Genomic DNA, 15,116 nt, shown 5'->3' with positions numbered 1-15,116 from the left:
TGTAGGGCCCCGCCCACTTGGCATTACGTCACTTGCGATACAAAAAAAAATGTAGGGGAGACTTTGGTGTTGATCATGGTGGTCATTTCAAATAAATGATTTGTTATTAAAGTTTGTTAATACAGTTGGTAAATACTAATCGGAATAGGCTTTATTGTCAATTTCTTAATTTTATATGGTAGCCTATATTTTGTATTGAAGACAACAAGACGAAACGAAACCAACTAACTTATTTTGATTATACCAAAAATCTTTATATATTCTTTTTTTTATGCACAATCTTTAAACGTTTCATCTGTACTCTGCTTTCCTCTTATATGCTTAGGAAACTATAGCTTTAATTATCAAATATTATTCTGAACTCTTCAATTTAACAAAAATAAAATAAAGGCAGAAAAAAACTGGGGAAAAAAACTTTGATATTTTATTATTTTAGGCTTTTTGGGTTATTTATAGATCTCTTATTTTACCGTTTTGCTTTCTTTCAATCAAAAAATCTTTCAATCTTTCTATCAAAAAATTTGCTATTGTCAATCAGTGCTTGTCTTGTTTTCTGGCCGCTTCCCAAATAGCAAATTGATTCTGGGCCAAATCAATGTTGAATTATGGCCCATGATTGGCCCAAATGCTGCTTGCTGAAAAACCAGTAAACCAGATCTAGAATCATTCAGCTTTTGAGTGCATTCTGTCCTTAATTTATGCTGCATCACGACTCTGTAACAGGGACCATCAAAGACATTTTTATTACTTGAAATAAAATAAACACTAATTCAAAATATTAATAAAAACTGTAGCACTACCTAAATAACACTGCTCTGTTAAGAGTTCTTGCTGCTTAAAATGCATTGAGAACATTTCAGTGTTGGCACATTGTGATATTCAGTACATTTAAGGTTGTTGCATCATTTAGCATATATGTTGAAACACTCGAAACCATGAAAACAAGTTTGAAACGTCACTCTGAAACTACAGCTGAACCCAGGACACACCCCTCAATGACTGTCACATTGCTTTGATTAAATCTTGAAGTAAATCTTTCCACTGTAAACTACTAATGTGCTGATATGTTTCTTTCCCCTGCCCAAAATACCAGCTTAATCTAGCTTAAGCTGGTTTGCTGCTCTTGGCGTGTTTAAGATTCAGAAGTTTATGGTTGCCCAGTCTGGCCTAGTCCAGTGTTAAACTGGGTGGAAGCAGTCTGGCCAGCTTAGACCAGCAAACCACCTTATGCTGCACTTTCAGCAGGTTTCTTATTCTGTTTTCTGACACTGACACTGATATCATCACCATAACACCATGGTACAGTTGTGAGTTGCAAAACAAAGTCAACATGCCCTTTGTTCCTATACTGAGCTCCACCTATGACTATACATATTGTGACAGATCACCATGGAATGTGGTTTGGAATGAGGATAAACCTGACTCAAGTAGTCTCAGCATATGTGATGATGATATGATAACAAGACTGCAAAACACGTTGTTTCCGCCTGAAGTCTTGCTATATCTGTCATTTGTACCTAGAGCTGATGCATTATCTTACAGTTAGCTTAATGGAGAAACAATACCTTCTTCAAAAGCACAATGGGGACAAGAAGGATCTGTAATGGTATTGTGATCAATGCAGTTGCAATATGCAACCCCTCTACCCAGATCCTACTCACCCTGCTCTGTGCGGGCCTCGAACCTGGGTCTCGGCGTGGGAGCCGGACACGCTAACAAAAAGGCTAAAAGATGCAACTTCTTTACTTGCACAGCAACTACTTGCTGGCCTCCGTTACAAATATGTATGTAAAAATACACAAATGTTTGTGGAATAAAAAGCTGAGTAATAATCACAGTCATCCTATCATTGCATTCAGGCCATATATTTTGGTCATATAGTATTGAAACATATACTTTAATTTCCATTAAAGAATAGCCTAGGCTTTATGTCGACCATCACATGAACAAACAGGAAAACAGGTCTACTCATATCCACTTGTCGGAGAAAGTGTTAGCATATGAACTAACGGGAATATCTATGGAGGTAATCAGCTAACCTATTGTTGCTGCTTTTTTCTCCCCACCTGGCAGTTCAGGGCTTCCATACTAATAAAATAAATTGCATTTAAATAAATGTTTCTCTGAAAGTTTAAAGTCGACATGAAACAGAAGTTGTGATAGTGTTTTCCCTATTGTGACACGTTAAAGGGATAGTTCACCCAAAAATGAAAATTTGATGTTTATCTGCTTACCCCCAGTGCATCCAAGATGTAGGTGAATTTTTTTCTTCAGTCGAACGCAAATTATGATTTTTAACTGCAACCGCTGCCGTCTGTCAGTCAAATAATAGCAGTAGATGGGAACTTCAACTATAACAGTAAATAAAACTTGCTTAGACAAATCAAAATTAAATCCTGCAGCTCGTGACGACACATTAATGTCCTAAGACACAAAACGATCGGTTTGTGCGAGAAACCGAACAGTATTTATATAATTTTTTACCTCTAATACACCACTATGTCCAACTTCGTTCAGCTTCCTGTTAGTGAGGTCAAAAAACGCGTTGTGATGACGGAAGTGATGTCTCGCCCATATACTTCAATGAGCGCGAGACATCACTTCCATTGTCAGAGCGCCATCAGACCTTTTTCGACTCTTATTGTTCAAGTTCCCAATCACTGCTATTATTTGACTGACAGACGACAGCGGTTGCAGTTAAAAATCATAATTTGCGTTCGACTGAAGAAAAAAAGTCCTCTACATCTTGGATGCACTGGGGGTAAGCAGATAAACATCAAATTTTCATTTTTGGGTGAACTATCCCTTTAAACGGGTTCTCAAATAAGAGTTGTAGCGCAGGACTTGATTTTGTCCATGGGGATTGATTGATTGTTTGAATGGTTGGGTTGTTGTGATTTGCTATTGGTCGATCTCAAGTGAGTGACAGGTTATTGTCCCGCCCATGTGCCAGTAAACACGTCATTAGAGAAGAGAAAAGATGTCGCTGAAAGAGGGAGGGGAAGTTATTTTGATTAAAGATTAAGAGGTGCATGAATTTTTATATAGAATTAAAAAATAGTGGTGTGCACAGATAAACAATTTTATAATAAACACTGCGGTATTCCATAAAAATATGAATTGTCAATTTTGAATTCATGGTGATTTTAAAGGGTTAGTTCACCCAAAAATGAAATTTCTGTCATTAATTACTCACCCTCATGTTGTTCCACACCCGTAAGACCTTTGTTCACCTTCAGAACACAAATTATGATAGTTTTGATGAAATCCAAGAGTTTTTTTTTTTATCCTCAATAGAAAGCAATGAAATTACCACATTCAAGGTCCAGAAAAGTCGTAAAAAAAATGGTTAAAATAGTCAACGTGACTACAGTGGTTAAACTTTAATGTAATAAAGCGACGAGAATACTTTTTTGTGTGCAAAAACAAAACAAAAATAATGACTTTATTCAACAAATTTTTTTCTCCCCTGAGAGTGAATGCAGTTCAACGCTTCCATGTTTACGTCTGAATGCCGGCTCAGTATTGGCCGGCTCCTGCATCACACCATGCGTTGTGCTGCTGACGTGAACAGCGTCTGCCAATACAGAGCCAGCGTTCTGACGTAATACCTGAAAGCACTGCAACGTAAATAGCGTAGGAGAATGACAGGGGAGACACAAATTCACTGAATAAAGTCGTTATTTTTGTTTTGTTTTTGCAAACAAAAAGTATTCTCTTCGTCACTTCATAACACTAAAGGGATAACTCACCTAAAAATGAAAATAATCCCATGATTTACTCACCCTCAAGCCATAGGTGTATATAACTATCTTCTTTCAGACGAACAGAATCTGAGATATATTTAAAAAATATTCTTAGTCCTCCAAGGTTTATAATGGTTGTGAATGGTAGGCCAAATTCTGAAGACAGAAAAATTCATCAAAAATGAATCCATACGACTCAGGAGGGATAATTTAAAGTGAAGGGATGCGTTTTTGTTTTGTTTAGAAAAATATCCATATTTAAAACTTTATAAATTCAAATAACGAGCTTCCAGCGGTCGACTGCACGCAGAATGTGCAAGTCAATTTGGGCGAAGAGCAACCTTTGAACTGATGCAATGACGCACGTGGAGGCACAGAGGAGAGAGCAAAACAAAACACTGGTCACGAATTAGCAGTTTAAAAATTAGAATTTTTAAAAAAGAAATGTTGGAGGATTTAGATATAAGAGAAGAGGAGCTTGAGTTTGTTGATCAGCCGTATTTGTTTGAACCGCGAGATGTGTCTAAGCTTACGATACTCCTACATCCTGCGTCATACATCACGTCAGATGATTTCTCATTTGGCGCAAGCCGACTTGCGCATTCTGCATGTGATCTTTCGCTGGAAGCTAGTTGTTTGAATATATAAAGTTTTAAATATGGATATTCTTCTAACAAAAATGCATCCCTTCGCTTCGAAAAGCCTTTATTAACCCACGGGAGTTGAGTGGATTAATTTTTTTTCATGGATGGATGCATTTTTTTTTGTCTTCAGAATTTGGCCTACCATTCACAACCATTATAAACCTTGGAGGACTAAAGTTTATTTAAATATATCTCGGATTGTGTTCATCTGAAAGAAGATGGTCACACCTATGGTTTGAGGGTGAGTAAATAATTTTTGGGTGAACTATCCCTTTAAGGTTGAACCACTGTAGTCACGTTGACTATTTTAATTATGTTTTTACTAATTTTCTGGACCTTGAATGTGGTAATTTTGTTGCTTTCTATTGAGCATAAAAAGAAAAACTCTTGGATTTCATCAAAAAATATCTTAATTTGCGTTCCGAAGATGAACGAAGGTCTTACGAGTGTAGAACAACATGAGGGTGAGTAATTAATTAAAGGAAGTTCATCTCAGTGAATCCACTAGGATATGCATTACCTTAGATTTGCTTCTACCTAGTGGTGAGGTTTGGACATAACACACACACACACACACACACACACGGTCTCTTACGATAAATCGTTTATAATCCGTGCCACTGACCTACACTCTATATAGGCTACAATACATAATTTTAACTGCCTCGAAAGCACATTTGCCTGCCTGTTTATCTGTTCATCTGACCTGGTAGAAGAGGTCACACTCGCAGTAAACCGGAGGCGTGCACGCCTGCGCGCTCACGACCTGTGCGTGTGAATTTCCTTCTTGTCACTCACATGTGCTACAGAGCGATAGAGAAACTGTTAAACAGTCGCAGCGTTAACAGCGAAAGAGGAAGGAAAATGAAGATGTACTTTTCAGCGGTGGTGATATTTACAGGTATATTTATAATGTTTACTGGTCACACATTATAGTGTTCACTTAGGAGGATATATACTGTTAAAGCTAGCTACTTATTATAAATTATATACAATATATAAGTAGCCTACGATTATTAGCCAATAATTATTTTATGAACCTTTAAATTGAAATGACATTGCTGTCGTAAGCAATTGTGTTATATTTACATGTGACATGTGTAATGGACATTGTTATATTAAATATTAGGCTACCAATTCATTCAAAACATAGCCTAAAATTGCTCTTTGACGTCACTAGGTATGTGTAGCTCGTGAGTGAAGCCTACTGTACGTGTTACTTTAGTTTTTATAAGGTGTATGATTTGAATTTAAACAATGTTCAACTACTGAAAGCGACTTCACGTAAGTTTTTTTTTTTTTTTGTGTTTCCTGTTTAGAAGATGTAGTCTCAGTTTTGGTGTTTATTGACATTGTTAATGTATTGTGCGTAAGTTAATGAAGACTTTTTTTGTGGCTTTTTCGTTGTTTTTGTTTGTTGTGACATGAAGGTTGGATGATATTTGTTGGTAGCACAACTGGCACATCGACAATAGCAGCAACTACAACATCTAGTCCATCGACATTGCCTTCTACGAACGCATCATCAGCAAATGTCACTGAGGGACTAAAAACGGATCATTCTTCCCCAACGGTCAGTACAAAACAAACAATACCTGTGATTACCACGAGCACTAAGAACGACTCTACATCAGCTCAGACAACATCAAATACAACCTCTAGCGTTAATACTACCTCTTCAGCAACTGAGCTCACCAGCGTAGTCAACAATGCGACTAACGCGTCGACCACAATCTCAACGAGTTTGGTGACTGAAACTCCTGCTACATCCTCTCCAGCGAGTCTTACCTCAAAGAAAACAACTCCTGCAACATCATCTTCAGCGAGTCTTTCCTCAAAGAAAACAACTCCTGCAACATCATCTTCAGCGAGTCTTACCTCAAAGAAAACAACGCTGGGGAGCACGACAAATACCAAAATTACATCTACGGTAACTATTACAACTAAACCGGTATCCTCTTCTACTAGTGTAACAACCGAGGAAAAGAAAACCATCTCAACACAAGACAAAAACAGTGCTGAACAAGAAAAGAAGAACCCAGAGGCCTTGAGCTCAGGTATGAGTTCATATTTTTTGCAACTTGTGTAGGCTACATATTTCATTTTATCACAAATCATTTTAATACAGTGTTTCAGTTCCTGCTGACCACTTTAACTAGTTGAATGAACACAAAGTTTTGATTGTTTCCTGACCTTCTGCTCCAGTTCTTAAGTAGGTCAAAGGTGTATTTTATTTCCTTAAAAGACTTTATCTATAGTTTCGTTTATGGTTTTCATAAACCGGGTCAGTTCATGTAAATTAAAATTCAAACTAATTTATTGAAGTTAACAAATAAAGTATCCCTAAAAGATGAAATTTTAGTATGAACATTTAACAATGTAAGATGACTTTCTCTAGCCAAATCATAAAACCATAATTGTCATCTTTTATTATATTGCCAAATAAAAAAAAATTCTTAGATATTGATCAAGGTCAGAGGCAGTTCTCAAACATTTTAGTGTTTTTAGCAACTGAATTTATTATTTTGTAGCCTACATAATCCAAACCACTGATTCCCAAACACTTAAAGAGGGTTCTTCCGAGTTAATATTTAATACAGTAACTGAGTGATTGAACAGTTAGACATTTTTAGAAAACAGAACAGTTACCTAGCCTTTTCTTGTAAGTGACCCTTTTTATAGAATCTAAGTAGGTGTTATTTGTACTTTACACTCAAATAGTGTCATTCAGCCTCACTTAAAACTGTCTGAATGTCATTGCACTGAATAACGAAACAAGTGTCATCTGCAAACAAACGCTACGAGAGATTTTCTCAGAACTTACTTTTGACATTTAGCTGGTATTGCAGTGATTTTGAGTGGATGTATGAAGTCAAGTTCACACATACTCTGTAGTAGAGGAACCACAGGTGTAGTTCATCACATTAACTGGACATAATCCAATAGTGTGTGATAACCACAAAATGGAATAATACTTCTTGTTTTCATTTTGAACACTATAACATTTGTGTAATTTCAAACCTGACACTTCTTTTTTGAAACATTTTGCTTGAAAAGAGTGTGTGCATGTGTGTGTGTGTGTGTGCGTGTGTGTGTGTGTGTGTGTAGTGCAAATCACATTTTTAAGTGTGCCTGAAGTATCTAAATTCATTTTAGGGACACTGTATGTGAAAAGAAAGAGTGTAAGAAAATTAAACTCAGCCTCAGATTTTGTTTTAGGGTCTTTTAACTAGTTGCTTATTAGCATTACTAGAATATTGTCTGTTTATTAAGCACATAATATGCCTTATTCTGCATGACCTTATTTCACATTGTTAATCCTACCCAATACCTAAACTTAACAACTGACTAACTAACTATTAATAAGCAATAAATTAGGAGTTTATTGAGGGAGAAGTCGTAGTTAATAGTTTATATGTGTTCCCATACTAAAGTGTTTATCTTTTCAGTATACTTATTTTTGCACATGATTTTAATGTTTTGTTTGATATGAATTGTAAATAATATAGTAATTATTCTAAATATGCCTAAAATAGCTTTCACTATATGTCATATGATTGAGCAAACTAAATCTTGTCCTTACTTCCTTTTCAGCAAGTGTTGCTGCCATCGTAATTGGCTTCCTTGTCATTGTATTAATCTTACTTGGTGGGGCGTATTACTTCAAGATGCGGTGAGTCAAGCAGCAAATGCAGTTATTTGTAGTCATCTTCTTTTATTTTTTTATTTTTTTGCCAAGGCATTTTAGGGTGAATTCCACAGAGCTGTTCATTTTTATATATTAAAAGGAAATATATTGTGCAAAGATAAAATAATGTTTGTTTGGTTTTTAGGATAATTAGGTTTTTAATTATAAATGATATAAAATATATATTTTTAATTATTACATTTCATTATGAAAAACAATGTGATAAAATAAATTAAAAATGTTATTTTCTTGCATTATACTTAAATTGTGAAGTATTTATAAATTACATCATTGTAGTATTTATTGTAGTGAGTTTATTATTTGCTGATTGTAATAAATTATGAATGAGAAGGACAATACTTTGCATTACAGTAGCTGGCAGGGAATGTGCTTGAATCGCATGAAAATAATGTCACAAAAATGTATAAAAATGTTAATGAAAAATATAATTGCATATTTTTGTCTGTAAATTTTGGGCTGAATATTATGAATTTAACCCTTTATTTTAAGCTATAAAAGGAAGAGTAAATTCACATTTTATTTTTGCAGTTATTGCTAAATGAATTGTCGATGGCCTTATGGTTTGATTGTGTGTTACAGACGTTCTTCTTACGGACGCCTTTTGGACGATACTGATCACAGCACTGTGGGGAATTTTCTCAACCCAATGTTTGATGGTTAAAAAGGGAAGTGTTCATGAAGAAACATTCATTTCTGAGGAACAACCTACACACATTTCTTTAGCAACGAATACAGTGGCATCAGATTCTTTGTCAATCTTCATCTAAATCGTCTAAACATAGATCATACACTGAAGAGAATCATCAAGAAGTTTTTCGAATGTACACTCTTAAGAATAAAGGTTCCAAAAGCGGGTTCTCACAGTGATGCCATAGAAGAGCCAGTTTTGTTTCCTCAAAGAATCCTTCAAGATGTTTAGAACCTTTTTTTCCACTACAAACAATCTTTTGTGGAATGGAAAGGTTCCATAGATGGTTCTACATGAAACCATCAATGCCAATACGGAACCTTTATTTTTAAGAGTGGCGAGACTTGCTGAAAGATTTACTATGAAAGATTTACTATGAAGTGATGTCTTGGAAATTGAATTTGTGTTTGTTTGTGAAATGTATTTTCTTAATGTACTGGGTATATTTTCTGACTAACTAGTTTGCTCTGATTAAATGCGCACACTGTTCGTCTCATGATCGTTTTTTTTTTTTTTTTTTTTAAGTGTAAATAAACCACATTAATAACATTAGCTGTAATCAAAGCCTCACATGTCAAACAGGCCACTTGTGTTCATTATTGGTTTCTCAGAGTGACCTTATCATTTAGTGTAATTACAGCTCTGCCCTCAGCTGTGGCCTCCACTATTTATCTGAAGACAGTTTCTTGTTTTAACACGAAGACCGTTTAACATTTCTGTTGCTTTAACAATAACAGATTTTTCCTCTTGTCATTGTAATGGCAGGGATCCACAATCAGTGTGCAATTAAGCATTTAAACAGTCAAGACTGTTATTAGAGACTTAAAAATAAGCCATCGAGCAAATGGAGGCACTTTAACAAAACATCTGGTGTTCTGTTCTGTTTGAGATTGGGTTTCAGTAAGTAGTGCTGCAGTTTATTTATCTGCATCCATGAATTTATTTTTGAATGTTTAAAACCATGTTTCCACCCCTACTTTTTCTTACCTGTTCAAGAGCAACCACTGTTTCCTGTTTTTGCACAAGCACTAGTTTCAAGAATTGCACAAACCACAGCAGGATTGTCTAATTCATTGGTCTCGAGCTGCAGCAATTGATTGTAAAACTGTCAGTGTGTATAAAAAATAATTTATGACTTTATCAGAAATCTTGTTTCAAATCAAGTTCCTGTGTTATATACTTTTTCTTGTGTGATTAATATTTCATGTCACTACCCATGAATTGTTTGTTTATGAGACATACATATAGATATGTTTTTAAACTAATACCTTGCAAAAAAATGTTCTAAATTTTAGTCACAAAAATGGCAAACTCAGATAAAAGAAATTAAAACAAAACAGCTCATATAAATGTATTTGTCCTCCTGAGGTTTCTAAAAAAGGATGCACCTGCTTTCACAAAAGCAAAAAAAGGATTAACTACTACCTATTTTGTTCTGAGAAAATCAAGAGTTTCGAATCGAGCATTTCAAAGAGCATGCAGCTCATACAGTCTCAAATTTGGCTGTGACCTCGATTATCTGAAACCTGACCTCATTTTACTGGAGGACAAACAATCATTGTGCTCTGAACACACATTCACATATTAAACCTATAAATAACCTATTCAAATAACTGATTCTAAATCTGAAGAAAATAAAACGTACTGGCAAACGTAAGCATGGAATGCATTGTAAAAGCGATTCCAGCAAATAATAAATAGAGAGGAAACTGCAAACTTTTCAGATCAATGATCTAGCTTTTTTAACATTATAAGCCAAATCTCATTTGAACCTAATTTGCCTTTCATTTCAGCAATCTGTTGAGATGAGCAGACAGGTTGCTCTCGTGCTGTTCTCATTCAGCTGCACAGTGTTTGTGACGCTCACAAAGTGTTGTCGTGAGTGTTTTTCAGTGTGCTCTTGTTATAGGCTGTTAATGAGCGGGCCTGTCATTAACACACAGCTGAGAGCTAATTGCTGTGATGATTGAATATCAAACTGTTCTCACAAAGCCTCATCATTCTCTCTACTTCAACACCTCTTAACATTGAGGTTATTTTAGCCTTCACGATGCCTCATAATACTATTGTTATTTTAAAATGATTTTCGAATATTTACATTTTTAACTATTTAAACTTGATCTTACTTTTTCATAATTTACACAATTATTACATTTACATACACAATCATCTTATATAACAGTGTTCGGTCTCTATTAAGTAACACTCATTTAGTCAGATTTATTTATAATATTTCAGCTGGGGAAGTTGAGTTGGGGAAGTGAGTAGTCCTCATGTCAACTGCTTTGCTGTAATGTCGTGGGTCAAGAGGACCAAATTAACCCTGACCAAACAACATATTCAACCAAACCTCTACTTAGTTGGCAATTTTTAATTATTTGCTGAATATAGTACTGAAGGAACAATAATTTCAGTGTAACTGTTACACCAGAACTGACCCCAGCACTGAGCCCTGAGGAACACCACAAGTGATTAATGAATATTTATTTTTTTATTTATTTTTTTTTTTTACATAAAACATAAAAATGAGTAGTCCTCATGTAAACTGGTTTCACTGTTTTAAAGGTACCCTCGAATGAAAAATTTAATTTATCTTGGCATGGTTAAATAACAAGAGTTCAGTACATGGAAATGACATACAGTGAGTTTCAAACTCCATTGTTTCCTCCTACTTATGTAAATCTCATTTGTTTAAAAGACTTCCGGAAAACACTCGGATCTCAACATAACACCGACTATTACGTAACAGTCGGGGGCTCCGCCCCAATATTTGCATAATGCCAGCCCCTGTTCGACGCATTAGACAAGGAAAGGCAGTATTAATGTCTGGATCTGTGCACAGACGAGGTAAGCAAGCGAGAACAACAGCGAAAAATGGCAGATGGAGCAATAATAACTGACATGATCCATGATATCATGATATTTTTAGTGATATTTGTAAATTGTCTTTCTAAATGTTTCATTAGCATGTTGCTATCGTTTCTTACTGTATTCACGGAGACAAGAGCCGTTGCTATTTTCATTTTTAGACATGTGCAGTCTGTATAATGCATAAACACAACTTCATTCTTTATAAATCTCTCCAACAGTGTGTAATGTTAGCTTTAGCCGCAGAGCATAGCCTCAAACTCACACAGAATCAAACGTAACCGTCTAAATAAATACTTTACTCACATAATTCGAAGCATGCATACAGCATGCATGACGAACATCTTGTAAAGATCCATTTGAGGGTTATATTAGCTGTGTGAACTTTGTTTATGCGATGAATATAGAGTCCAGAGCTGGTGTGGCAGAGGTAGCGCATCTCTTAAAGGGGCCACGCTGAAAAAATCCGTGCATAGTTAATGATGCCCCAAAATAGGCAGTTAAAAAAATTAATTAAAAAGAATCTATGGGGTATTTTGAGCTGAAACTTCACAGACATATTCAGGGGACACCTAGGACTTATATTACATCTTGTAAAAAAACAATCTAGGGCACCTTTAATGTAATGTGGGTTAAGAGGACGAAATTAAAGTGATAGTTCACCCAAAAATGAAAATACTATCATCATTTACTCACCCTCAAGTTGTTTCAAATCTGTATAATTTTCTTTGTTCTTTTGAACACAAAGGAAGATATTTTGAAGAATGTGTTAAACTGAACTGAACCATTTTGGGTCACCATTGACTTCAATAGTAGTTTTTTTTTTCCTACTATGGAAGTCAATGGTGCCCCAAAGTGCCCTGGTTATAAACTTTCTTCAAAATATCTTCCTTTGTGTTCAACAGAACAAAGAAATGTTTACAGGTTTGGAACTACTTGAGGGTGAGTAAATTATAGAATTTTCATTTTTGGGTGAACTATCCTTTTAACCCTGCAAAACCATATAAAGCAAAATCCAATATTCTCTATTTAGTTGGCACATTTATTTATTTATTTAGTACAGAAGGAACAATTATTTCACTACAGTGCAATGTTACACCTTTTATACTGTAAAACAATTAGACAAGTATAGACAAAATAACTGGATGAAGCGCTCTCTTGCTCATGTGATATAGCTTAATTAAACCTTTTTAGATACACACATACAGCAAGTTGAAAACAGATCACATTATTGCACACTAAAGGTATTTATTTAATAAATGAAAGAACATTATTTGTCAAGCATCAGCCTGAAATATACATAATGCAAAGCTTTCATAATCTGCCGGTGAAGCTGCTGAAGTTTCAGGCAGTTTCAGGGATTTCTCTGAGGCAGACTGATAACAACAGGGGGCAGAGAGTAGTACGGGTAGGATGGGTACAATGGGTATTGGTATTGTTGGTATTGGTACTGGCAGTTAAAATAAGGGTTTGTAAGGACGTTATCAGCTCTAGGAACAGGGATGAAGATATGCCTGGTGATGGGGTCTGTCTGAGCAAGTGGAGAACCAATGAGCTGCTGACCCTAGATCAGTAAACACAGCATTCACAGAAAGATGTAGACAGACTTGTAAATACATTGTTTTGCGATGTTATGCAGAAGTTTTCTCACCTCACCAATTAGTGGCCCATTATCTCCGCCTGTGTCTTGCTCCACCTGTGTAAAGACAGACACGTTGTTCAGAATGATTCTATTTTAACTGAATCTATAATATAAATATTTGAATGTTTAGTCTATTTAACCTATTTATTTTTTTGTGGAACTTACTGGAGCGCTGAGACAAAGACCCAGGACGGACAACACTATAATGACTGTCTTCATCTTTAAGTTTTACCCTAAAATGCACCAAAACACTTTTAAAGCTTCAAAAAGCACATAAAAAAAAACAACAACAACAAGAGTTATTATAATAATATCTTTGCAAAGTGCTTCACAAAGCATAAAGAAATGTGTAAAAAATAATAATAATAAAAAACTGAAATAAAATCATCAGGGCAATGGTTTGGCAGATTTAGTCATGTGCCTACCTCAAAGACTATTACTCAATAGCAGCAGTTTATCAAAAAAAGACCTAAAAGTTATCTAAAGCTATCTTAAAGTATAACTGAATATATTTTGATCACTTTAAGGCTAAATAATATCTGTTTTATCTGCATTTAGCAGGAGAAAGTGGTATCTGTGAAAATAGTATCGTTCAGCTATTGCAAATGTGCCGTCCCAGTTAGTTTGACACATTGCCTGTCTGTCAATTGGAAATGTGTAATCAGTTGTGCCAAAAACTGCACTCAGATCAAATTGGCAAACACTAAGATTATACATATTATACATCTTTAAAAACCACAACAACCATAATCCCTAGGCATACTAAGATAATACTGACATGTTTACATTTCAGAGTTAGCACCAGTGTTATTTTAGTATCATTGAGACTTTATTATAGTTTTTATTAATATTTTAAATTAGTAATATATAAAGTTTTAGTAATTTGTTCTAGTAAAAACTAGATGGAAATGAGCTATAAGTGTGTTTGCTGCTCAAATTGAGGCCATCTAAACATTATATCATGCATGCCTGATAAGCCAATCATTGAGTGTTATGCAGTTCTTATCTGAATGTCAGACATAATAATTCATAGTCCTTTGCAGATATCACATGAATCAAAGTTACAAAGTCCTGAATATCTGACTGTTGAAGAGAAAGGATTGTAAACTTACCATCAAGTGAGAAACAATCAGTTCTGCTTTAATGTTGAAATAGGTACATTTAAATACCTTATGGGTACTACGTCAAAAATCTGTCCAATCAGATTTTTACCACACATGTGACCACAGTGAAGTCATAGCAGGTATAATTAAATTACTGTATACTACAGTGAAAACACAAAATTCAGACATTGTTCAGATAATATCATATTGTCCAGAATCAGGTAAGTAAAAATTGTTACTAAAATGATTTCCTGAAGTAGTAATTTTTTAAAAATCTTGTTCTTGCGCCTGTCTCAGAGTAAGAAGATTGTGACCACATCTTGTCAAGTCTAGACATCATTATGGTTTTGTTTATGTCTCCATAAACTGCAGGTGTAGTTTTCAGGACTTTCCTCAGTAATTATGGAAAACCACTGGGTCCAAATGTAATAGGTTTAAATCACTTGATGAAAATGCACACTTGTCTTTCACATTATACTTAAAATAGCATTCAGTATTTTTTATTTTGTTGTCAATTATGAGGTTTGTGATGATTTTTCTGAGTGGCTATGGCAAGCACAAGTATCACAACATTTACTTGCAGGGATTAAGATTACTTGGTTAATTATTATTCTAATTAGCAGATGCTTTATATCTGAAGTAGCTAACTAGTAAGCCTACACCAACCCACAAAGTGTATCATATTTTCCCTCTTCTTTAAAATGTCACGAATGTAG

General features: G+C 35.0%; 2 protein-coding genes across 3 annotated transcripts; one reads left to right on the top strand and one right to left on the bottom strand.

Moving 5' to 3' along the window:
- The first annotated feature begins 5,145 nt into the window (after window positions 1-5,145).
- Window positions 5,146-9,318, top strand: parm1 (prostate androgen-regulated mucin-like protein 1). Its single transcript, XM_067398309.1, has 4 exons — window positions 5,146-5,291; window positions 5,821-6,447; window positions 7,985-8,063; window positions 8,679-9,318. The coding sequence occupies exons 1-4, from the start codon at window positions 5,189-5,191 to the stop codon at window positions 8,758-8,760; spliced, it is 891 nt and encodes a 296-aa protein (XP_067254410.1). The 5' UTR covers window positions 5,146-5,188; the 3' UTR covers window positions 8,761-9,318.
- A 3,482-nt stretch (window positions 9,319-12,800) lies between these two features.
- Window positions 12,801-14,504, bottom strand: wu:fk95d07 (uncharacterized). 2 transcript variants are annotated; one of them, XM_067398310.1, is made up of 4 exons: window positions 14,410-14,504; window positions 13,463-13,530; window positions 13,307-13,351; window positions 12,801-13,219 (listed from the first exon to the last, which is right to left on the bottom strand). In XM_067398310.1, exons 2-4 carry the CDS (start codon window positions 13,514-13,516, stop codon window positions 13,010-13,012), a joined length of 309 nt encoding a protein of 102 aa, XP_067254411.1. In that variant the 5' UTR covers window positions 13,517-13,530; window positions 14,410-14,504; the 3' UTR covers window positions 12,801-13,009. The 2 variants fall into 2 exon arrangements, with proteins under 2 accessions (XP_067254411.1, XP_067254412.1); XM_067398311.1 differs by having other exon boundaries at window positions 12,801-13,186.
- Between the last annotated feature and the right edge of the window lie 612 nt (window positions 14,505-15,116).

This window comes from Chanodichthys erythropterus, chromosome 10 (assembly GCF_024489055.1).
Source record: "Chanodichthys erythropterus isolate Z2021 chromosome 10, ASM2448905v1, whole genome shotgun sequence".
NCBI lineage: Eukaryota > Metazoa > Chordata > Actinopteri > Cypriniformes > Xenocyprididae > Chanodichthys > Chanodichthys erythropterus.
Note: the sequence above shows the minus strand (reverse complement) of the source record. Positions and strands in the feature narration are given on the sequence as shown.

Coding starts and splice junctions, on each gene's coding strand:
- parm1 (XM_067398309.1), top strand. CDS start 5,189: ATGTGCTACAGAGCGATAGAGAAACTGTTAAACAGTCGCAGCGTTAAC. Junction 5,292..5,820: donor AGCGGTGGTGATATTTACAG/GTATATTTATAA, acceptor TGTGACATGAAG/GTTGGATGATATTTGTTGGT. Junction 6,448..7,984: donor CCCAGAGGCCTTGAGCTCAG/GTATGAGTTCAT, acceptor CTTCCTTTTCAG/CAAGTGTTGCTGCCATCGTA.
- wu:fk95d07 (XM_067398310.1), bottom strand. CDS start 13,516: ATGAAGACAGTCATTATAGTGTTGTCCGTCCTGGGTCTTTGTCTCAGC. Junction 13,352..13,462: donor GTCTTTGTCTCAGCGCTCCA/GTAAGTTCCACA, acceptor GTCTTTACACAG/GTGGAGCAAGACACAGGCGG. Junction 13,220..13,306: donor ATGGGCCACTAATTGGTGAG/GTGAGAAAACTT, acceptor TTACTGATCTAG/GGTCAGCAGCTCATTGGTTC.